The sequence below is a fragment of the Lynx canadensis genome, chromosome E2 (genome assembly GCF_007474595.2).
Source record: "Lynx canadensis isolate LIC74 chromosome E2, mLynCan4.pri.v2, whole genome shotgun sequence".
Lineage (NCBI taxonomy): Eukaryota > Metazoa > Chordata > Mammalia > Carnivora > Felidae > Lynx > Lynx canadensis.
Genome location: NC_044317.1, coordinates 45,625,713 through 45,651,042, shown reverse-complemented (window position 1 = coordinate 45,651,042; position 25,330 = coordinate 45,625,713). Strand labels below are relative to the sequence as shown.

Below are 25,330 nucleotides of genomic sequence, written 5' to 3'. Positions count from 1 at the left end.
CATTATTGGACAGCACAGCTCTAGAGAATGATTCTATGTACACACTCCACCTCTCTTGCAGTGAGGTGTGTCCGTTATTCTCATGGACCTCTACATCCCTGGAGTCTGTGAGCAACATCCCTGTTGCTCCCTCTTTTCTCTCTTTTCATTTGTCGTGTTTCTTTTCTGATCTGGAGACTCATTTCCAGTTCCTTAACATTTTGGCCTGATTTATTCTTCTTGCTTTTCTTTGAGGGTCATAGTTTTTTCCTGTAACCCTCATTTCAGCCTTTTCCCATAGGAGGTGACATGCTTTTTTGTCTTGGTTGGGTATTTATTTGCAGTTACTTACTAATGATTATTTCCTTTGCCCCATTAGTTGAGTTAGACACTTTCCCCATTTTTTTTCAATATATGAAGCTTATTGTCAAATTGGTTTCCATATAACACCCAGCGCTCATCCCAAAAGGTGCCCTCCTCAATACCCATCACCCACCCTCCCCTCCCTCCCACCCCCCATCAACCCTCAGTTTGTTCTCAGTTTTTAAGAGTCTCTTATGCTTTGGCTCTCTCCCACTCTAACCTCCTTTTTTTTTTTTCCTTCCCCTCCCCCATGGGTTCCTGTTAAGTTTCTCAGGATCCACATAAGAGTGAACACATATGGTATCTGTCTTTCTCTGTATGGCTTATTTCACTTAGCATCACACTCTCCAGTTCCATCCACGTTGCTACAAAGGGCCATATTTCATTCTTTCTCGTTGCCACGTAGTACTCCATTGTGTATATAAACCACAATTTCTTTATCCATTCATCAGTTGATGGACATTTAGGCTCTTTCCATAATTTGGCTATTGTTGAGAGTGCTGCTATAAACATTGGGGTACAAGTGCCCCTATGCATCAGTACTCCTGTATCCCTTGGGTAAATTCCTAGCAGTGCTACTGCTGGGTCATAGGGTAGGTCTATTTTTAATTTTTTGAGGAACCTCCACACTGTTTTCCAGAGTGGCTGCACCAATTTGCATTCCCACCAACAGTGCAAGAGGGTTCCCATTTCCCCATTTTTTTTAATGTATCTTTCTTGACAGATCTCCAAATTAACTAGCGTTAAACTAGACAACTGGAATGCATAAATTTAGAGGTGTGTAGCACCCCTTATGTTTTTGCCTTGATTAAAAAAATTTTCTTTAATGTTTATTTATTTTTGAGAGAGAGAGAGACAGAGACACAGAATGCGAGTGGGTTAGGGGCAGAGAAAGAGGGAGACACAGAATCTGAAGCAGGTTCCAGGCTCTGAGCTGTCAGCACAGAGCCCAACATGGGGCTTGAACTCACAAGCCGTGAGATCGTGCCCTGAGCCGAAGTCAGATGCTTAACCGACTGAGCCACCCAGGCGCCCCTGCCTTGATTTTTTAAATATCATATGTAGCTATATATAATTTAGGATGTATAAGACCTCACTCTTAAGTACTGCTTTGCCTCGTTGAGTATTTTTGATAATCATTTTTATATCTTTTCTATGTATTTTAGGATTTCCATTAAACTGGTATGAAATTTTATGTTCTTTTATATGAAAAAGAAAAATTTATTTTTAAAAATTTCTACATGAGTGGTATTTTTACCTAAGAAAGTCCATAAATACCATAAAATGGGCATATCAATGATGTTCTTTCCTGTGCTGTGATGGGATGTTATCAGCGAACAGAGTGTCCGATCTCAATGAGAGAGGGTGGAAAGTAGGATTTCTCAGAGCACCAGGGTCACAGGTTTTGGGGAAGGTTTACATAGGTACATTGCTTGGGCCTGTCACTCTACCTGACAGAGCACTCCCTCCATGGTACCTTTTATTGTAGACATGATGCTGTAAATGTTCTTTCAGCGTCTTGAAGGTTTTTACGTTTGAGGAGTTTACAGAGAAGCCCCTCCACGTAGTCTTTAAGTCCCTTCTGTTGCTTCTTTGCTCTTTAGTGCCTCCTCCTGACCTGGTGTTAGACTAGATCTATTTTTTTTTAATGTTTATTTATTTATTTTTGAAAGAGAGAGAGAGAGAGAGAGAGAGAGAGAGAGAGAGAGCAGTAGCGGGGATGGGGCAGACAGAGATAGAAAGAGGGAGATACAGAATCCGAAGCAGGCTGCAGGCTCTGAGCTGTCAGCATAGATCCAGATTTGGGGCTCAAACTCACAAACCGTGAGATCATGACTTGAGCTGAAGTCGGACACTTAACCGACCAACTGAGCCACTCAGGTGCCCCTTGTGTTAGACTAGATCTTAGTATGGTCCTTGGACCAGCAACATCAGTGTCACCTGGAAACATGTTAGAAAAGCAGATTTTTAGGCCCCACACAGACCAGTGAATTAGAGACTCCGGGTGAGGCCCAGCAATCTGTGTTTAACAAGCCCTCCGGGTGGATCTGTTGCACCAACATTTGAGAAGCACTATAATTAGATGATGTTTGAGTTCATGCTAACTTAGTACTAGTCACATGTGTCTGCTCACTGCTTGGCCCTTGCACAGGCATCTGGATCCTCTTGGAATCACTACTCCCCAGTGCCTTCTCCTGGACTTTGTAGTCCCTCTTACTTGAAGTCTGTCTTCCGCAGTCTCTGCACTTCCTGGCTTTAGTTTCTAGTGAGGTCTGTGGTATGTATATCCATGTTTATGACATTGTAGAAGTAGCCCGGGCTGGAATTGGCCTCTACTGCTGCAGGCAGTAGTGGTGTTCAGAAGGGAGGTGAGAAGCTGTGTTTGTGTGTGTCTCACAAAATGGACTGATGCTCTCTAACCGCTTTGTTTTTACTTCATCTTCTGTTGACTTCACAGTGTGAGTGCAGTTTGTGTGAACATCTCTACTGGTTTATGCATCTCTATGGTGCCTAAATATAAGTATTTATGAACATATAAAGCCTGCATATGTGGATAAACTCTCCTTACATATAATTTATTTATCCATCATTACACATCTGTGGTGTCTAGCTGATTCCTCTGTCTTATTTTCTGCCACTGTACCCACCTCTACTTGAATGTATATGAAATATTTTATTATAAAAATATACAAATTCTGTGTTTACTTTGTGTTTTTTCTCTCACTGTGGAGCCTCCTCCCCGCTGGGGAGTCACTGTGGCACCAGCAGGTCTCCAGGCCCTTTGGGAGGCCCTGGCTTCTCCCTGACTTCTGCTCTAACGGCCTTCTCTGGCCAACTCTGTTGGAACAGAAGGTGTTGCCTGCTAGCCTATGGCTGCAGGGACATAGCAGAGGTGTGGGCAGCCATCTCTTACCCTCGAACCCCAGAGTTCCCACATGAGTATTTTACTGGTGTTTCTTTCCGAGGACAGGATTGTGCACATTTTCCTCATCTCACTCTTTCTTTTTAAGAGTTTATTTATTTATTTTGAGAGAGACGGAGATGGTACAAATGGGGGAGGGGCAGAGAAAGAGAATCCCAAGCAGGCTCCTCGCCATCAATGCAGAGCCCGACATAGGGCTTGAACCCATGAAGAAGCTGTGAGGTCATGCCCTGAGCTGAAACCAAGAGTTGGACGTTTAACCCACTGAGCCACTCAGGTGCCCCCCTCGTCTCACTCTTGAGGGCTGTTGCCTCTACTTATTTATTTACCCCATTTGGCCATCATGTGCTGATGTCACTCATGCCGCCCTCCCATCTGTGCATAGGATGGGAAAGGCTCTACACTTGACTCCTTCGTGTTTTTTTTTTTTTTTTTTTTTTAAACAATCTGATATCAACCCCTGAATATACCTTCCAGGGGTAACTGTCATCTTCCACATCTAGTATGATCCTTTGTGTACCCCCCTCCCCAAGGACTGTCTCTGTAATGACTTTCCGCACAAACTGCACTTCTGCCTCCTACGTTCCCATAAGTGCCCCCACCCACCCTCATCTGATTATTTCTTCACTCTCTCATATCCTTGTTTTCCTGTTCATTTTCTGACCTAAGAGGTGATTGCTAGCTCCTTAGTTTTCTGCCTCTGCCTTAATGTCTAAGTCATAGATTACTTTCAGGCTAAAAACTTCCCTCTAACCATCATTTTTACTCATGATCATTCACTGGAAATTAATTTTTAATGATTTGACTTTTTGGTAATTTAGACTCACCTACACCCCCTCACTGTCCAGTTACAGAGTTTTGTCCTTCCCTTTTTGTGATCAGTTTTATTTAAACTTTCTGAGTTTATTCCAACTAGAAATTCCTCCTATAGTGCTTTTGGGGAGGCACTGTTTTTAAGATCTCTGGGTACCAAAGTAGCCTTATTCTAGTATTTTCACCATTGTTTCTTCCACTGATTTAATAGATTGCAGGTCAATTTCTTCTTTGTCATCAGTGACACAGTAGTTTGTCTGGCTTTTAATTTCAAAGAATATTTCTTCAATTTTTTTCTTCTTAATTGATTTTCCTAGATGGGCACGACTAGTTTTTTTTTTCCCCCACTGTGTTTATAATTTAAATGGATTTTCACATCTCTGAGCCTCAGAGTGCAATTAGGAGTATGGGAAATAGGACTCCTCAAAGCACAGAGATTAAATCTCAAAGCTCTGAGATTTATTAAGGAAACTCAGGTTCAAGATAAAGGGGTTCTGCAAACTGAGGGTTGATGGGGGGGTGGGAGGGAGGGGAGGGTGGGTGATGGGTATTGAGGAGGGCACCTTTTGGGATGAGCACTGGGTGTTGTATGGAAACCAATTTGACAACAAATTTCATATATTGAAAAAAATAAAAAAATTAAAAATTAAAAAAAAAAGATAAAGGGGTTCTGCACCTTAATTCCAACTGTGGGTTTCCCCCCTCCCCCCCTCCCCCACACACATTCAAGCAAGTCTCAGACACCAGCTCGGTGTCCTACATTTCAACTCCATTCTGACATTGCCTTCCTGGAGACAGTATCACATGGCACAGGTTGAGGGCTCAGTCCTACAAGACTCCCTCCCATCCCCCCATTTAAGATGCCAATTACAAGTCCAGGTTGTCACCTGGGCTTTGACCAACTGGCTATAGATTGGAGGCTCCCACAACTCCCTCTTCAGGTTTATTTAATTTGATAGAAGGCTCACAGATTTCAGAGAAACATTTTACTTACTGGATTACCAGTTCATTATAGAAGGATATAGCTCAAGAACAGCTAGATGGAAGAGCCATAGGGCAAGGTATGGATAAGGGTCACAGAGCTTTCATGCTCTGAGTGACCACTCTTCCCGAATCTCCACCAACCTGGAAGCTCTCTGAACTCTGTCTTTTTGGGTTTTTATGAAGGCTTTTTGGGTTTTTGCACAGGCAGGCATGATTGATTAAGTCATTGGCCACTGGCGATTGATTCAACCTCCAACCCCTTTCCCCTCCCTGAAGGAGAGAAAGGAGTATGAGTAAGTTTGCAGAGTCACATCATCACCTGACCTGCTTTTTTTTTTTTTAATGTTTATTTATTTTGACAGAGAGAGAGAGAAGAGAGAGCAGTGTTCATCTGATCAGGGGAGGGGCAGAGAGAGGAAGAGATAATCCCAAACAGGCTCCACACTGTCATCGCAGAGCCCAACAGGGGGGTTCAAACTCATGCATCGTGAGATCATGACCTGAGTAAAATCAAGAGTCAGATCCTTAACTGACTGAGCCACCCAAGAGCCCCTCACCTGACCTGCTGTGTTATATTATGTTTGACTTATTATAGGTAGCCTATCAGCCTAGGTCTCTCTTCACTGATTGTGTACACACATGTCTACACATAGGGATCTGGATAATCTCAGAATCTTACCTCCAGTCACCTCCCCCCACCAGTACCCCAATCCTTTCTCTAAAGCTTTCAGTCCCTCTATTTCATGTATGCTCTTCACAGCCCCATGCCTGATTTTGGTTCGTAATGAGTTGTTAACAAGCATTTCACATTCATGGATATGAAACTCTTTGTGAGGTATGCCAACAGGACTGGAATAGGTCACTGGGCCGATCCTCATTCCTAAACACCATCCAATGGGGAAGGCTGATACTAACATGCAAACTTTGTTTTTTTACTCCTTCAGGTAAAGAGATACTGGAAGATATTCTGGAGTAGGGTGTGAAGATTCAAGAGTAGTCTTCGAATATGTGCACCATGATAGGTCTTGGAGGTGTTTTGTGGGTGGGGCTTTGGAAGGTTCAGTTATCAGGAAATTGTAGATACTAAGGAAATCAGGAAAGAAAAGATAACCCAATTCAACTATTCAGGGTAAGCTCCCAAAGGGCTCTTTCTGGCTACTTAATGCCCAGAAGCCAGGCCTTCATCTCCTATCAACTCTACAAACCAGTAGGTGCCAATGAGGTTCATATAGTGTCAGATCTATTCATGCCTTTCCCTACAGCCAGGACTTTGGGGGCAAAATATAAGGGGCACCATAAAAGTTCAGTATTCAAGATAAATATTTTAAGGTAGTATCTTTGAAAATCAGAATTCATGCAAAAAAATCATGATGAACAAAACTGTCAAATTATGCTTCCTCTTCACTCCTCATCCCCCTCGACCTCCCAACCACAACCCCGGTAAATTTATTCTAAGTGGCACCTAGCTACCAATTAAAAAACAAACAAACAAGCTACCAATTAAAAAACAAAAACAAAAAACCCAAGGACTACGTCTACCACCAGGGGGCCTTGTGCTCTTGGCCTCAAGTCCAGCCTCCCTATCTACCAAAACCCCGGGGACACAAGACCAAAGCTTGGAGTTAGCCCAGCCAATCCCGCTCTCCTAAAAAATAGCCTTGGCGTTCCCTGTCCATACTGGCGCCCCTCCTACCTCCGGGGACCAAGGCCGGTGTCGCTCTTATCCCCGAGTCCCAACAAAGCATCACTCCACTGCTTCATCCCTCAAGTGCTCTGCCGTGACCGGCGCCCACTCGCGCCAATCCGGACCCTGGTTTCTGCTACGGGAAGGGCACACGGGGCGGCGCCTTGGCATGAGTTACCCCAGTTCGTCCGCGCCGCTGACCGTCAGTGCACAGCCTGGCCACCCGCCTCCGTAACACCGGCGGGAAGCCAGGATCACATATCCTAAAATCCTCGGGCACTTCTGCGACTCTCTCGTGGTCCGCAAGATCTCACTGCCTTTCAGAGGAGAAATATGTGCACCTTGCGGTCTGGGCATCTTAACAGTGGGCTCCTAAACTTGGTTGTATGAGAGGTGCAGAAGTCAAAGTCACCTTGCAGTTAGCAAGCCTACTCACCCACCACCTCTCTGTCTCAAAGACTACACAGTCCAGAAGCCCGTGCGGCCACTTCCGCCGTCCCTTCCGCTCCCCCTGTTGTTGAGTTGACGTAGCAGGAGCATTTCCGGTCCGTGGGATCCGCCACTCGCTGTTTGGAAGTGGCGTCGGCACTTCATTCGGGATTTTCCCGTACTTCTGCACTTCGTTCCCGAGTCTCAGCCTCAGGATCGGCAACGTGCACCCCACGTTCCGTGAGTGCCCTATAACCATTGCCTCGTCCAGTCAGCACATCCCTCTGCTTGTCCCTGTTTTACTCGTGGGGGAACAGGCTGCCTCTGTACTCGGGCGTTCTTCTGTAGGCACCTCCAGGCCTTTATATTTTCATTCCAGCCCATAAGGTTAGAGACGGCCCCCCCACGCCTCTGCAGGGGGCCATGGGCTCCACTCCCTGGCCAGAGCTTGGGGCTGAACGTGAGGGTGCTCAGTCACCCTGGACCCTTTTCCCAGGGCTCTGGATGGGAATTGGGTTGTGCTGGTGATTTCTGGACACTCTCAACCCGCAGTTGTGGGGCTCCAGGGCCGACCCCCCCCCCCGACTCTTGGGGAGGGGCTTCTCCATAGGGGCATTTCTCTTCACATCCCCAGATCTGTCTTCTGAGACTTTGCCCTTCTCCAGAGAGAGCATTCAGGAGACCAGGAAAATGGCCACGGGGCTCCTGAAAGCCAAAAAAGAGGTGAGAATTTTCATCAAATTCCATGCTGGCTGCCAACAGAATGGCTCTGTTCCTTTTTCTTGCACTGCAGACTGCCTTGTTGGTATTGGGCCAAGTTCGCTCCTGTTCGTGGAGGCGTGGTGGCTCATCTTACATAGAATCCCCCCTTCACCATTCCTTTCTGTTTCTTCCATACCTCGGCCATCCTCGAAATGGTCAGTTTGAACAGCACACGTAGAACAGTTTAAATAAAAATACCGGAACATCCCAGCTTAATTGTCCAGTGATAAGGATGAAGGGTAGGGACAGCAGAGATGCTTGTGACCTGAGGTGGTTAGGGAGGGCTTCCAGAAGAAGGGCTGTCAGAACTGCCCCTGAGGGTTTGGCAAGTTGGAGAGTTGGCAGAGCAGGGAGGAGAGCCGGAAGCATGGTTAGTCTGAGGCAGGGCACACTGCCCTCGCCACAGTGTGGCAAGGTTGTAGTGGTTAACGGAATGCTTTCAGGTTGATTTTTATGTGCTGGTGAAGATACAGACGCATGGAACAGAGAGGAGTTTGATGGTCTGACCTGAATTTTACATTGAGAGCCTTTTCAGCATTTGGAGATTTCACCAAAAATTCTGGATTGCCTGCTTCTCTGAAAATAAACTGCACTTAACTCTGGTGTCAGGTAATTCACACTGAACAGTGTCTTCATCATTTGGACAGGTCCTGCCGAGTTTATTTGCTGCACTTTTCACAATATCTTCCAAACTGAGGTTGAAACTATTGACCAGCTATCATTTTGCCTGCCTCTCTCATTTATTACCTATCTTGCCCCTGAAGGATTTTCATTTTTCACCTCTGAGTCTGGGTGGCTAGGTTGAGTGCCAGACTGAGGCGTGTAGATTTTGTCTTTGAGTAAGCTAGGTTTTGAAGGATGTTGAGAAGGAATTTGACATAAGGAAATCAAAGGCATGGATGTATAGGGATTTAAGGGGAAACTTTCTAACCCCTGTCAATGGTAGCTATGATGACCTTCCCTTAATTGAATGTGATTAACATTTATCGAGCACCAACACAGTTGCCAGGCTGGTTTACTATGATTTTTGACATGCATTACTTGGTTATTTCAGATCTGCTTTGACTATCCGTATAAAAACAAATCAGGAAAATTTAAACAGAAAATGAGACGTTGATTTAATCCTGAGCTTCTGTGGTAGTGATTTACAATTTCCTGGATGTTATCAGAACAACTATGAGAATTCTGTGTTTCTCATTTGTAAAATATTTCATTCATTTGAAAGTGTTAGTACCAAGAATGCATAATAAATCAAATCGAGGACATTACCTAACGTAACATTGAGTTTTTTGTGTGTATTTTCTTCACCACTCGTAATGTTAATAGGAAAGCGTTATGATTTCTGGGAAAAGCTAGATATTTGTGTGGGCTGATTTTTCCTGCCCCTAATACTTAAAAAAAAAAAAAAGTATTAGGAAAAATTGATCAAAGGGTACAAGCATTTGAATGGATAAGTTGTTTAAGATGAAACTTCTGTGCCTAGAGGAGTATCTGACACATACTAAATGTTTGGTGCATAGAGGAACCACAAATTTAAATAAATTTATTTGAAGGAACTAAGTAACAAAGGAGTTTCTGTTGTTTGTATTGTTATGTTATTTGGGGCGCATAATTAACTACATGTTTCAGGGGGTTTGCGTAGACCATGCAGGTACTCCGATATGCATGACAGCTGAATTATGCAAACCAATTTAAACAAATATGCAGTAGGATATTAGGTGTCACTGCCAGGGACCTTTGCCTGAGAGAACAAATGAGAATTTGTAACAAATGAGATGGGCTGGCAGGCACAGGGTATTGCTAAGCTTCAGCATTTTTTCGTTGATTTCATTGAACAAATTTGCTGAATGTCTGCTGTGTGCAGAGTACTTGGTGGACAACATTCAGTAATGTGGAGGGGCACAGCCTGCACACTTATGAGTCTTCCATTTTGTTTTGGGATTCTGTTACCATTGGGGTTTTTGTTTAATTTTACACACACACACACACACACACACACACGCTCGCACATACACATTTTGATAGACCTTAATGATAAAATCACTATATTAAAGCTAGTACAGTGTATCTATCCAGACGAATTTTTCATACGTGGAGGGTTAGGGTTACCAACACTTATCCCACTGGATGTGATTTATATAATAGTGCAATGAGTGGATGAACCCATCCACTATTAACCAAGTTGGGGGAATGTTTTTATTATTTTTTTTAATTGCAGTATAGTTAACATACAGTGTTACCTTAGTTTCAGGTGTACAATATAGAGGTTTAACAATTCCATACATCACCCAGTGCTCATCACCAGTGCAGTCCTTAATCTCCATCACCTAGTTTACCCATCCTGCCACCCACCTCCCCTTTGGTAATTATCAGTCTGTTCTCAGTAGTTAAGATTCTGTTTCTCGGTTTCTCTCTCTCTCTCTCTCTCTCTCTCTCTCTCTCTCTCTCTCCTTTGCTTGTTTGTTTAGTTTCTTAAATTCCACATATGAGTGAATCATACAGTATTTGTCTTTCTCTGACTGACTTATTTTGCTTAGCATTATACGCTCTAGTTCCATCCATGTTGTTGCAAATGGTGCGATTTCATTCTTTTTTATGGCTGAATAATATTCCATTATATATTTATACCACATTTTCTTTATCCATTCATCTATGATGGATACTTGGGCTGCTTCCATTATTTGGCTCTTGTAAATAATGCTGCTATAAACATAGGAGTGTTTGTATTCCTTTGAGTTCATGTTTTTGTTTTGTTTTATTTTGTTTTGTTTTGTTTTGGGTAAATACCCAGTAGTGTGATTACTGGATGGCATGATAGTTCCTATTTTAACTTTTTGAGGAACCTCCATATTGTCTTCCACAATGGCTGCACCAGCTTGCTTTCCCACCAACAGTATAAGAGGGTTCCGTCCACTTTGGGGGAACATTTAACTTGTTCGCAGTTATTTTAATTATTGTAAATTTTGCTTCTATGATCAATCTTGTGCATGCAATTCTTTTTATAGATTTGTATTTACTCTCATAACAGGAATATGATAAGGTAAATGGAAATGACTGTTTTGAAGCAGTGGGGACTCACACCAGTTGGAGCTTTGGAACTTTGCCTGTTCTAAAACATTTGATACTGTGGATTATTTCTTCCATTTTTGAGGCCCCCTTCTTCCATCACGATGTCTGCTTCATGTTGTGCAGTTTTCTTGTTTTTGTTTTTATTGTTATACTGTGTAGTTTTACATCCCCAGGGTAGACCTGCCAGTGCAGATCTTTTTTCTAATGTGAATGTTCATAATCGTGTCCCAATTTGTTTCTGCGTGTTGATATAGTCCTTTGCTACCCACTACGTGTTTCTATGATTTTCATTTTCCCCAAACATTATGGTAACATCAGTTTTCTGTTCAGAAACCCTCCTTCAGTGGCTCATGACAGTGTCTTAGATATTCAGGACACTCTTCATTTCAAATGTGTGGTCCTTTTCTGACATGTTCTGATTATTCTGTAAGTGTGTTTATTGCCAACACAGTGGAGCCATCATATATACTTTTAACTTAGATTAATTCATTTTTTAGGCACTTGGCTGAAGAAAGGGAAAAAAATAACTGTTCAGGTCATTCAGATGAATCTGTCCTCTTTTCCAAGTAATGACTTCATGCTCCAGAGTGAGAGAAAAACAGGAGGACTGAATCTATTCCTTGCCAAATCTAAGGAGTTTCTGACAGCATTAGCATCACAGCAAGTCAAGGATGATATTAATTGTAAAGTATTTTTCATCTAACATGACATTCCTTTATCAGTTTATCAGTGAGCCTTTGCTGCCTAACAGACCACCCCAAAGCTTATGGACTTAAAACAAAATAATTTATTCGCACACAGTTTTCTAGGTCAGCATTTTGAACTGGACACAGATGGGTGTTTTGCAGGTTTCACCTGGGCTTGCTCATGTTGCTGCAGTCAGGGGGCAGTTTGGGACTGGAGACCATCCATGCATGACCATTACCAGGCTAGTTGATTAGGGTGCTCAGCTTGTTTTTTCCCCACGGGTCTGTATTTTCTCTGTGTTAACTTGTAAACTGCTTAGTTGCTTCATTAGCTCTTCTCTTTCTATAGGTTATCGTATGTAGCTAGGAGCATCCAACGGAAGCCTTTAACGGGGTTCCCAGAGATCTCTTTAGCCAGATCTGAAAATCATGAAGTGTTTTCTTCTATTTTCCAAACTAGCACAGGTAACATTTTTGCCAGCATGTAGAATGCATTCCCTTTCTCAAGCCGCCATAGTGGTTTCCTCGCCACGTTTCTAGTCTGCACTAACAGTTTGTTTACTACTTTTCCAACTTTTGCTAATAGCCTGTTTTTTTATATTAAAATTTTTTTTTTAATTTTATTTTTTTAATTTACATCCAAATTAGTTAGCATAGAGTGCAACAATGATTTCAGTAGATTCCTTAATGCCCCTTACCCATTTAGCCCATCCCCCCTCCCACAACCCCTCCAGTAACCCTGTTTGTTCTCCATATTTAAGAGTCTTATGTTTTGTCCCCCTCCCTGTTTTTATATTATTTTTGCTTCCCTTCTGTTCAGCTGTTCTGTGTCTTAAAGTCCTCATATGAGTGAAGTCATATGATATTTGTCTTTCTCTAATTTCACTTAGCATAATACCCTCTAGTTCCATCCACATAGTTGCAAATGGCAAGATTTCATTCCTTTTGATTGCCAAGTAATACTCCATTGTGTGTATATATACCACATCTTCTTTATCCATTCATCCATCTATGGCCATTTGGGCCCTTTCCATACTTTGGCTATTGTTGACAGTGCTGCTATAAACATTGGGGCACATGTGCCCCTTCGAAACAGCATACCTGTATCCCTTGGATAAATGCCTAGTAGTGCAATTGCTGGGTCGTAGGGTAGTTCTATTTTTAGTTTTTTGAGGAGCCTCCATACTGTTTTCCAGAGTGGCTGCACCAGCTTGCATTCCCACCAGCAGTGCAAAAGAGATCCTCTTTCTCCGCATCCTCGCCAACATCTGTTGTTGCCTGAGTTGTTAATGTTAGCCATTCTGACAGGTGTGAGGTGGTATCTGTGGTTTTGATTTGTATTTCCCAGATGATGAGTGATGTTGAGCATTTTTTCACGTGTCGGTTGGCCATCTGGATGTCTTCTTTGGAGAAGTGTCTATTCGTGTCTTTTGCCCATTTCTTCACTGGATTATTTGTTTTTTGGGTGTTGAGTTTGAGAAGTTCTTTATAGATTTTGGGTACTAACCCTTTATCTGATATGTCATTTGCAAATATCTTCTCCTATTCTGTCAGTTGCCTTTTAGTTTTGCTGATTGTTTCCTTTGCTGTGCAGAAGCTTTAAAAACAATTTTTTTTAATGTTTATTTATTTTTTGAAAGAGAGAGACAGAGCATGAGCGGGGGAGGGGCAGAGAGAGAGGGAGTCACAGATTCCGAAGTGGGCTCCAGGCTCCGAGCTGTCAGCACAGATCCTGACACGGGGCTCTCAAACTCAGGAACCATGAGATCATGACCTGAGCTGAAGTCAGATGCTTAACCAACTGAGCCACCCAGGTGGCCCTACTAATAGCCTCTGTTGTTCCTGTTCCCAAACCTAATGCCATGTGTTTTCGGTATTTGTTATGGTAGTTCGTTTCTATCTATTGGTTCTTCATTTCTTCATTTCTGTCGGGCTTAAAAGAAAAAATCATTTGTTAGCTCACAATTCTGTGGGTCAGCCATTAGGCTTGGCACAGATGAGTGGCTCTTCTATTGATTTACCTGGCCTTACTTATGTGGCTGTGGTCAGCCGGCTGCTCAGCTAGAGCTGAATAGCCTTCCAGTCTGGTGGTTGACAAGCTGAGGTACCTGAGTTCTTGGTTCTCTCTATGGTCTCATTAGCAGGCAAGCTCAGTTTATTTACATGGTAGCCTCAAGGTTTACTGCAGAGAGAGAAACAAAGCCAACCCTGAACCCAGATGTTTTTCAAACCTCTACTTACATCGTGTTTGCTAATGTCTCATTGGCTAAAGCATGTCACATGGCCAAGCCTAGAACTAGTTCAGGCGGAAAATGCATAAAGGGTAGAAAAAGAGAGGTATGAGTGAGTAGGGGGCCATCCATACAAGATAAGATGTTATACCTTTTTGGCTCTAGGCAACAGGAAACCCTACTTAGCTATTCTAAACAGTAACTGAGCCCACCTAAAATAAAACCCAGGGGTAGGGGCGCCTGGGTGGCTCAGTCAGTTAAGTGTCCGAATTTGGCTCAGGTCATGATCTCACAGTCTGTGAGTTCAAGCCCTGTGTCAGGCTCTGTGCTGACAGCTCAGAGCCTGGAGCCTGCTTCAGATTCTGTGTCTCCCTCCCTCTCTCTGCCCTCTCCCACTCGTGCTCTGTCTGTCTCTCTCTTTCTCTCCCTCAAAAATAAATAAACATTAGAAAAAAAAAAAAAAGAAAGAAAGTCCAGGGGCGCCTGGGTGGCTCAATTGTTTGAACCTCTGACACTTGATTTTGGCTCAGGTCCTGATCCCAGGGTTGTGCAATCCAGCCCCATCGGGCTCTGCACTGAGCATGGAGCCTGCTTAAGGTTGTCTCTCTCACCCTGTCTCTCTCTGCTCCTCCCCCGCTCATGCACTTGCACACACTCTCTCTCTCCCTCTCTCTCTCAAAATAAAAAATAAAAAGAAAGTTCAGAGCCAGGGTACACTTGGAGGGGTTGGTTCTCTTGGTTCATAAGCTTATCAAGGACTAGGAGTCTTTCATTCCTCTCATCGACTCTGCTCACAGTGTCAGCCTCATCCAGGCTGGTTCCCCTCACAGTCATAGGCTGTTTATTAATAGCAACTTTAAACTTCACAACAACCCTAAAAGTAATATTATTCAAATACCCATTTTTAGAAAATTGAGACACAGAAATGTCATGTTGCTGGTACAAAGTCATGGGAGAAGGAGGGCTGTCATTTAAACATGGTTGTCTCCAAAGTGTGCTTGTAGCTACTATTTCTCAAACTTTTCTGTGAATCAGAATCACTGAAAAGACTTGTGAAAGCAGATTGCTGGGCCCCACACCCTAGAATTTTTTGATTCAGTGGTTCTGATGGGGCCTAGGAATTTGTATTTCTAACAACTTCCTCAGGGGTGCTGGTGCTGTGGGTTCAGGGACCACACTTAAAGCCAGTGCACTTATCTTTACTGCCTCAGTTGGGTCATCTGTGCCCACCTTTGTGAGCATCACAAAAAGGATGGACTCCCTGTCACTCCATCTGAAAAATGAAGTCTTCTGCTAGGATCCAGCAGCAGGCTACTTGTGTCTTGTCAGGTAGCATCAGCCTCAGATCCATTTTCCAGCTGACAAAGGGACAGATTGCTTTTACACCAGTCTGGCCTCCCCTTGATTTGGCTTTAGTGCCCCACGCTGCCCACTGGTTGCTAGCCAGTGAGAGAGGTTTGGAATAGGTCATGGAATGTCATCCATTTAGAGTTAGCACACTCCCTATGTGTATGGTTCTCCGACAGAGAAACCATGAATTTTTCCAGGGTTGCAGGAATACCAGTTGTGTTAAACTTGTTGAAAAAAATGTGAGTTGGTCTCCAGTGTAGCTACTTTGTCAGAGATTTCAAAGTATTTGTGTGTGTATGTGCGTGTGTGTATGTGTGTGTGTGTGTGTGTTCATTCTAAGAAGGGGTTGTAAAATCGAATCACCAGAAGGACTAGGCAGGTATCTGAAGGAGTGAGTAGTCTTTTTCTTTCCAATATTTAATTATGAAAAGTTTCAAATCTACAGAAAAAATACAAAGACTTTAACATTGACTCACACACCCACCACCTACATTCAATAGTATTTTTTTTTAACGTTTCATTTTTGAGAGACACAGAAAGACAGAGCGTGAATGGGGGAAGGGCAGAGAGAGAGGGAGACACAGAATCCCAAGCAGGATCCAGGTTCTGAGCTTTCAGCACAGAGCCTGACATGGGGCTCGAACTCATGAACCATGAGATCGTGACCTGAGCCGAAGTTGGATGCTTAACCGACTGAGCCACCTAGGCACCTCTAGATTCAATAGTATTTTGCTAAATGTACGTTACCACCTGTCTATCCACATGTACACTCCTCTACCATCAGTTCAAGGGTGTTACTCAAATACTACCTTAAATGCACAGTACAGGATAGGATTTTACATTCCTTTGGCCTTTCAAACCCTCTGTAGTCTGTTACAAACTACCTACTGTCTTTTCCAGCTAGCCACTTTTCTTTTTTTTCTTTAATTTTTGTTTTAAATTTATTTTTGAGAGAGAGACAGAGACAGAGCGTGAGCAGGTGAGGGGCAGAGAGAGAGACAGAAACACAGGATCCGAAGCAGGCTCCAGGCTCTGCGCTGTCAGCACAGAGCCCAATGTGGGGCTCGAACTCGTGAACTGCGAGATCATGACCTCATCCGAAGTCAGATGCTTAACTGACTGAGCCACCCAGGAGCCCCATAGCTAGTCACTTTTCATTCTTTTTTCCTCCCATCCTATATGTCTTTTCTGGAGTGCCCACCTCTGTTCTTTCTCTTTGACCCTTCAAAATACTGTGTGCCCTTTAAGACCAAAATCATACCTTCCTCTCATAAAACCTGGTCTCATCTCTCTATCCTGAGATTCCTCTGACCCAGTGATTTTAAGCCATGGCTGTACTTAGGATCCTTTATTCATTCATTCATTCATTCATTCATTCATTTTTAAGTTTATCCATTTGAGAGAGAGAGAGAGAGCAGGGGAGGAGCTGAGAGAGATGATCCTAAGCAGGCTCCATAACACCAGCACAGAGCCTGACAGTGAAACTCGAACTCATGAACCTTGAGATCATGAGACCTGAGCCAAAACCAAGAGTCAGACACTTAACTGACTGAGCCACCCAGGTGCCCTTACTTAGGCACCCCTATGGAACTGGGTGAGTCAATCGGTTGAGGGTCTGACTCTTGATTTGGGCTCAGTTCATGGTCCCAGGGTCTTGGGATCAAGTCCCACATTGGGCTCCATGCTGAGCATGGAGCCTGCTTAAGATTCTCTCTCTCTTTCCCTCTGCCACCCTCCCCTTACTCACACTCTGAAGGAAGGAAGGAAGGAAGGAAGGAAGGAAGGAAGGAAGGAAGGAAGGGCAAGGAAAGGAGGGAGCGAAGGAGAGAGAGGGAGAAAGGGAGGAAGGAGGGAAGAAAGGAAGAAGGGAGGGAGGGAATGAAGGAAGGAAGAGCTAGGGATGAGGGGTAAGAACCATAGCTCTCATTCATCCTGTGTTTTATTTATAATCATTAGTTTGGTGGAGGGCTGGTTCTGGGATTACTGTAGGCGGGGGACAAAGTGGGATCCTGTCTTAAAGCCATTCTACAACCAGTATAGAACAGTTGCACTGATAGGGGACAGGAAATTTGGGGAAGGGTCCCCTGAGAGGGGAGAGACACAGCATCATCCCTCAAGGAGTGATGATGTTCTGAGAAAGGATGCAAAGTCAAATCACCAAAGGGAACAAGCAGGTAGCTAAATGAAACAGATAAGGTAGGAGTTGCAGCAACCTGCCAATAACATGCCTAGGGTAATGGACCCCCAGTGTGAGTCACGTTCAGCCAACTGTGGCCCTGCAGCAGTGCAAAGCCCAGAGTAGTCAGATTTATGGATTTTTTTTAACAGGACTCATAAGTTGATATTTTCATGTGAAATCATCCATTATGTAAGTGATATAAATAAAACTTTTAATGCTTTGTATGGCTCAAACTAACCCTATCTATGGACTGCAGGTTTTGCCCTCTTTTAAATATTTATTTTAGGGGCGCCTGGGTGGCTCAGTTGATAAAGCATCTGACTTCAGCTCGGGTCAGGATCTTGTGGTCTATGGGCTCAAGCCCCATGTCGGGCTCTGTGCTGACAGCTCTGAGCCTGGAGCCTGCTTCGGATTCTATGTCTCCCTTTCTCTATGCCCCTCCTCTGCTTGTGCTTGGTTTCTCTCTCTCAAAAATGAATAAACATTTTTAAAATTTTTAAATAATAATAATAAATAAATATTTATTTTAGAGAGAGAGCGTGAGCGCTGATGGGGGTGGGGCAGAGAGAGAGGGAGACAAAGGATCCAAAGCCAGCTTGAGCTGACAACAGAGAGCCTGATGGGAGACTCATGCCCCGAGCCAAAGTTGGATGCTTAACTCACTGAGCCACTCAGGCATCCCTTGCCATTTTTTAAAAGACAGAAAAACTGATGGGGTAGGAAGAATCTCAGAACTGGATACCTAGGCTCCTTGGAGCTTGGTTTCTGCACACCTCCAAGCCAAGACACCTCACCAGTACTTTCATGCCAAGGGCCATTATATATTCCCACCTTCCAAAGTACAGCGTTCTAGGTAGTAGAAGGCCATTTGAAACTTTGTTCAGGGAATAATAATAATAAATGCACATTCAGTCATCTAAAAATATTTGACTGCTTAGTGTTTGCAGGCTCTGTTCTGGGCACCAGGGCAATAGCCCTGTGAACAATGCATATGGAACTTAGAGTCTAGCACAGAGTCAGAAAATAAATATGAGTAACATGTGCATTATCTAGAGTGAAGGGGATACATTAAAGCAGGAGAGGGGGATAAGAACCTGAATGAGAAGGAAGAATTTTCATAGAATGGCCAGGGAATTCCACTCTGAGCACTCACTGTGTGCAGCAGACATTTGTCTTGAATCCTTACATTTACCAACTTCTCTGATCCTCAGCATAATCCAGTAAGATAAATGCTGTTTTTCTTAGTTCACAGAGGAAACGGAAGTGCTGATAGGTTAACTAATTGGCTGAAGAGTACTCTAGTTGGGGACAGGTGAGTTCCAAATCTAGTTGGGGACAGTGTGATCTGAGTCCACAGTCTTCCCAACCACCCACTTGCACTCTTCAGGCCGCATCAGGGCAGTGGCAGTGTGAGGGAGAGGGAGGGATGGGTCCTGCTACAAATACCCAACCAATACCCCTGTTGGTTGGTATTCACCCCCTCAAGACACTCAGCTGCTTCAAGCAGGTAGAACATAAATGCTTAGATCAAGTAGTCTCTAATATCCTTCAAACTCAGTAAGATGATTATTTTTTATTGTTTAAGTTTGTGCCTGTGATGGCTTCCTCTTCTTTCTACCTAGATTTAAAAGCTCCCAATGTGAAGGACTTGTGTTTTGCTTTTATTCCCCATAGCAGCTAGTCTAAGATGTTGGCAGTAATAGGTGCACAAATGGTGCCTGCTGGATAAAGATAGGAGAATAATGGTCTTTTATTTATTTATTTTGAGAGAGAGCACAAGCAGGCGAGGAACAGAGAAAGAGGGAGAGAGAGAGAATCCCAAGCAGGCTCCACACTGTTAGTGCAGAGCCTGATGTGGAGCTCGAATTCACAAACCGTGAGATCATGACCTGAGCCAAAATCTAGAGTCAGAAGCTTAACTGAGCCACCCAGGTGTCCCCAGAATAATGGTCTTTTAACCCTTGGCACTAAGGTCATATAGGGGAAGAAAAAAAAAAATCAGTTTTCCTCTACCTGTTTTGAGTTCATCGGCCAGGGCCTTGTAAATTACACTGACAAAAAGATTAACAAGAGAAAAACAGAAGTTTATTAATATGTACCTCATACCTACACATGGGAATTTCAGTGTTGAGTAACTCAAAGGGGTGGTTAGAACTTGGGCTCATATAGCATCTTAACAAAAGAACAGTAACTTTTTAGAGATGTGACAAGACAAAGGAAAAGGATTTTGAGTTTCCAAGGTGGCAAGTTGTGGGGAGGTAAATACATGGGAGAACTGATGGAAGGTAGGGGCTAGTTAGTAAGGTTTGTTGTATAAATTCCTCTGGTGCCATCTCCTGGTTGATAAATTGTTTCCAGTGACTAACTTCTATTCTTCCTGGTTGAGGGGAGGGAGGGGAATACCCTCACAAATTTATGTTCTTCTTTTAGGCAGATAGGAGGAGTGCAGAGAGCTTTTCTTGTATCTGCTTCTGCTCAGTTTCCTTCAGCTCAAAATAATACTTATTTCAGGGGCTCCTGGGTGGCTCAGTCAGTTGAGCACCCGACTTCGGCTCAAGTCACGATCTCACAGTGGGTTTGAGCCATGCATCCGGCTCTGTGCTGACAGCTTGGAGTCTGGAGCCTGCTTCGGATTCTGTCTCCTTCTCTCTCTGCCCCTCTGCTCACATTCTGTCTCCCTGTCTCTCAAAAATAAACATTAATAAAAAATAATACTTACGTCAAAATGGCGTAGTGGCATATCCTGTTACCCTTCATTTACAAAGTAGGGTTTAGAAATCTCTGCCTCCCACAGGGAAGCCTTTTCATTCCTCATCCTGAGTTGTGAGCAAGGCGAACTCCTGGATGAGCAGCAGTGTGTTTTGTGTTAAAGGCATTCGTGGCATTCAGGGATGTGGCTGTGGACTTCACCCGAGAGGAATGGAGTTTGCTGAGCCCTGCCCAGAGGACCCTGCACAGGGAAGTGATGCTGGAGACCTACAACCACCTGGTCTCACTAGGTAAGGACGGCTTCCCTTAGCACTTAAAATCTGTCCCACAGAGTATTTTCTACACACCATGAGGAAAGCCTACCGTGAAGCAACTGGCCTAGGGTTGGGCTTAAAAACAATAATTTACATTTTCCCTCAGGGTAAATCTGGATTTATTAGAATTAGAAATAGGCGGATTTACTCATGTTGCATATAATACTGTGTTTCCAGTCCTCTTTCTCAAGTCTGGGGGCTCTCCTCTCTTTTTACTTTACCTTGTTTGAAATCTAGGAGATTTTCATTCACCAAGTATTAATATGCTGATTTTCTGATTAGAGTCACCTTTACTTACTCAACTCTTCTTCTGTAGAGAGTTCACTATTTTTTTAATGGGTTTTTTTAATGTTTGTTTATTTTTGAGAGAGGGGGAGCAGGGGAGGGGCAGAGAGAGAGGGAGACAGAGAATCCCAACCAGGCTGTCAGTGCAAAGCCCAATGTGGGGCTTGAACTCACGAACCGTGAGATCGTGACCTGAGCTGAAGTTCGATGCTCAAACAACTGAGCCACCCAGGCACCCTGAGAGTTCACTGTTATAGGTCCTTTGTACCACCCTTTGGGTTTCCCTCCCCATTTTGGCTCTGAGTTCTGGAATGGCCCCTTGAGCCCATAACCAAAAATCTCCTTGTTTGTTTTTTTCCCCCTATGAACAGAAATTCCATTTTCCAAACCAAAACTCATTTCTCAGCTGGAGCAAGGAGAAGAGCCCTGGATTGAGGAGAAACGATGTCCGCTGGTCCTCTGTCCAGGTAAGTATGACACAGGGAAGATGGGACCATCTGCAGCTTGACAGATAGGGAAGGAGGACGCATCTCTCAGGTACAGGAAAGAAGCTCTTCTCGGGTCTCCTAGGTCGTTGGTAAGTCTGCCTGGCATGAGTTCCCTTCCAGAATATCATTTTCAGTTGAGGGAGGGACTTTCTTGGTTTCCTTGTCTCTTTCCTCTACCAGGAAGCCTCCCTTCCTCTTACTTGGCTTGCCTTCTTCATCATGTTTAGTCTTTCCTCATGCGTGGGCTTCTTTCTCTCATCGTGATCTTAAAAACTGTACCTGCCCCATGGATATGAAGTCTGCTACTCTTCAGATACTTTCCAGTTTCTCTTAGGTGAAACATAATCGATTATCTCTACATGTCCAATTCCCATAGTTTAAAAAATGCATTACTCAGTAATGAAGATTAAGTTCCCATGAGCCAACATCCTCGCTTAAAAAATAAAACATTACCTAAACAATTGAAGTTCCTATTTCCCTTTCCCAGATTCTACCCTATACCTTCCCACACCTCTGCCCAAAGAGTAGTGTTTTTTCAAAATTAGGGATTTATAATTTTATGCATGGCTTTTTGTTTTGCTTCATAAATATGAATCCCTCAGCTATCTATAGTTGTTTGGCATATTTTTAAACTTTACATTAACGTCATCATAATATGTATATCCTTCTGTAGTTTGCTCTCTTCACTGACACTGAGTTTATAAGATTCATCCATGTTGATATAGGTTGTTCTGGTTCATTCATTTGCACTACTATATCGTGTTTATTGTAGTCTATGCATAATTAAAATACAAAATTCATTTATCCATTTTCTTTTGTTGGACATCTGTGGTTTTACCAATTTTGGCTATTAAAGAATGCAACTATAAACATTATCATACAGGTGTCCTTGGGCATAGAAGCATTTGTGTCTTTAAGATATGTGCCCAGGAGTAGAGTAGCTGAGTCAAAGAGTGTGCACTTGTCCATCTGGCCTAGGCAATGCCAACTGGCCCTCAACAATTGTTTCATTAGTCTGCAGGGTTGCCATCACAAAAGGTTTTAGTTTTTGACCATCCTTTGGGTATGAAATGGCCTCTTACACTAGTTTTAATTTGCTTAGCATGGAGTTTGAGCATCTTTTCAAACGTTCATAGGTTGATTAGCATTGAATTCTGTGAATTGCCTGTTCAAATCTTTTGCCTGCTTTTCTCTTTCTTGTCCGTTGGCAAAAGTATTTAAATAAATCCTGGAAATGAATCCTTTGTTAAATGTATTATGTCCATCTTCTTCCAGTCTGTGGGCTGCCTATATACTTTTCAAAAAGCTGTTTAATTTTGAAATAATAGAAGTCTCAATCTAAAAATAATGCAGAAAGTTTCCATCTACTCTTCTCTCAGCTTTCTCCAATTTCAAAACCCAAGAAGTTGACATTGGTACAGTACTATTAAATAAACTGCAGACTTTAATCAGATTCAGATTTTGTCAGTTTTTACAGGTACTCTTTTTTTTTTTTAAGTTTATTTATTTATTTACTTAGAGAGTGTGCAGGGGAGAGGCAGAGAGAGAGAGGGAGAGAAAGAATCACGAGCAGGCTCTGTACTGTCACTGTCAGCCTGGAGTCCGACATGAGATCATGACCTGAGCCAAAATCAAGAGTCAAATGTTCAACCAACTCAGCCACCCAGGCGCCCCTCATTTCCTACAGCTTTACAGTAAGTCTTAGTGTTTGGTAGGTTAAGTCCTCCCATCTTATTCTTCACGTGTCTTTGTAGCTTTACCCATTGAACTTTTACAATCAACTTGTCAGATTTCATGAAGTATCCTGTCAGGATTTTGTTGTAGTTGCATTGAATTTATATATTAATTAATATACATGTATTAATATATTAATTTGGAGAAAATTGACCTCTTTTACAATATTAAATCTCTTAGTGTGGTGTATTCCTTCACTTATTTATTAATACATCTTTATTGCTACCTTTTGGTAGGTTTTATAACTTTCTGTAAATGTACATCTTTAAATTTATACATAGGCTTATTTTTTTGGAGAGTTATATTTTTACAAACTAAATTTGTATAATTTCTTTGTTAAAATATGTAACTAAAATTCATTTCATCATAATGATCATATACCCAGTGGCCTTGTTGAGTGGTTTAATTAATTCAATAATTTGTCCTGTGTATATTCTTTGGAGTTTCATATGTAGACAACTGTTTACCTGTTTATTTTGCCTTTTGTTGTTGTTGTTCTTTTTGTCTTTGTTGATCATGTCTATTGTATGTTTTATGTCTGAACTTCTGTTTAATATTTCCTTTCTCTTCTTACTTTGGGCTTATTTTATTATTCTTTTTCTGTTTTTGAGATAGATGCTTAACATTATTACGTTTCAGCCTTCCTTCTTGTCTAGTATAAGGATTTAAGACTATAGATGTCCTTGTATCCCTAACACATATTTGCAGCTTCTGTTCCACCTCTGAATCCTTACCTCTGGTACCTTGAGCCCATAAGGCTTTGGTGTTTCATCACTATTTCTCCACTGCTGTGGTTGTGTGTGTCAGGAGTGCTCTTTAGCAAGAAACTCACAAACGAAATTCTTACCCTTCCCTTTCCATTGCTTTTTTAGTGTAAACTCTCTCCTCCAACCAGTTTCTGGTTGCTTTTGAGTGTTTTCCAGTGACTTTAATTATTTCTTGTATTTATCCAGTTTCATCATTGTTTTCTGTAGGGGATTCTTGTGACCAATTCAATATATATATTTTGGACTTGAGATTTGGAAATTACTTCAAAATTACAGAAAATTTGCAAAAATAAAATTAGTACAGGGGCACCTGCGTGACTCAGTTGGCTAAGTATCCAACTCTTGATTTCGGCTCAAGTCATGGTCTCACAGCTTGTGAGATCGAGCCCCACATCGGGCTTGCTGATAGTGCAGAGCCTGCTTAGGATTCTTTGTTTCCCTCTCTCTCTGCCACTCTCTCTCTCTCTCTCTCTCAAAATTAAATAAAAATTAAAAAATAAAATTAGTACAAAGAATACCTTATATCCTCTACACACACATATGTGTAAATATATATGGCATATATGTTATTATAAAATAGCATCATAAAATTACCTATTAATATTTTACATTTGCTTGTGTGCTATCTTATGTACTTGTTCTCCCATCGCCTTCTCCCCTCTCCAGATGTATGTGGATATATTTATGTATATATATGTGTGCATGTAGGTTCATATGTGCATTTTGTTAAAAGATTTTTTTTTTTTTTTAATTTTTCAACGTTTATTTATTTTTGGGACAGAGAGAGACAGCGCATGAACGGGGGAGGGGCAGAGAGAGAGGGAGACACAGAATCGGAAACAGGCTCCAGGCTCTGAGCCATCAGCCCAGAGCCTGACGCAGGGCTCGAACTCATGGACCGCGAGATCGTGACCTGGCTGAAGTCGGACGCTTAACCGACTGCGCCACCCAGGCGCCCCTTGTTAAAAGATTTTTTTAAGGAGGGCAATGTTGTCATATAACCATGGTAGTTATCAACGTCAATAAATTTAACTTTGATACAGTAATGTTATCTAATATCTACTTCTCATATTATAATTTTGTCAGTAGACGCAGTAATATCTTTTTTTACTCTCCAGAACATCCAATCCAGGTTTAGGTAGCACATTGACATGTCATGTCTATTTAATCTCCCTTAATACAGATCATTTCAGTAACCTTTCCTGTCTTTTGGACACTGACATTTTAGAAATACACAGTCTTACAGTTCCTGTTTTTTTTAAACTTCATTGAGATATAATTTATATACCATAAAATCTACTTATTGTAAGTTGCATTATTTTTGGTAAATGTTTATTGTTGTATGATCATTTCTTCCATTTAACTTTAGAATAGTCCATTGTTCCAAAAAGTTCCTTTCTGCCCATTTGCATCTATTCTTCCAGTGGTTCCTCCTAGGGAACCACTGATATGCTGTCTCTCTAGATTTGCTGTTTCTGGACTTTTTCTATAAATGGTATCATAAAACATATAGCTTTTTGTATCTGGCATAATGTTTTTGAGTTCATCCGGGTTGTGGCATGTATCAGTAATCCATTCCTT

General features: G+C 42.4%; 1 protein-coding gene across 1 annotated transcript in view; it reads left to right on the top strand.

Annotated features, from left to right (window-relative positions):
* Positions 1-25,330, top strand: part of LOC115502133 — a 101,622-nt gene that overhangs the window by 67,415 nt on the left and 8,877 nt on the right. The window contains exons 17-21 of the mRNA XM_032591455.2: positions 6,633-6,948; positions 7,269-7,415; positions 7,810-7,898; positions 20,325-20,451; positions 21,132-21,227. Of these exons, the coding sequence (XP_032447346.2) occupies positions 6,633-6,948; positions 7,269-7,415; positions 7,810-7,898; positions 20,325-20,451; positions 21,132-21,227 (775 nt within the window). The remainder of the gene's footprint in view (positions 1-6,632; positions 6,949-7,268; positions 7,416-7,809; positions 7,899-20,324; positions 20,452-21,131; positions 21,228-25,330) is intronic.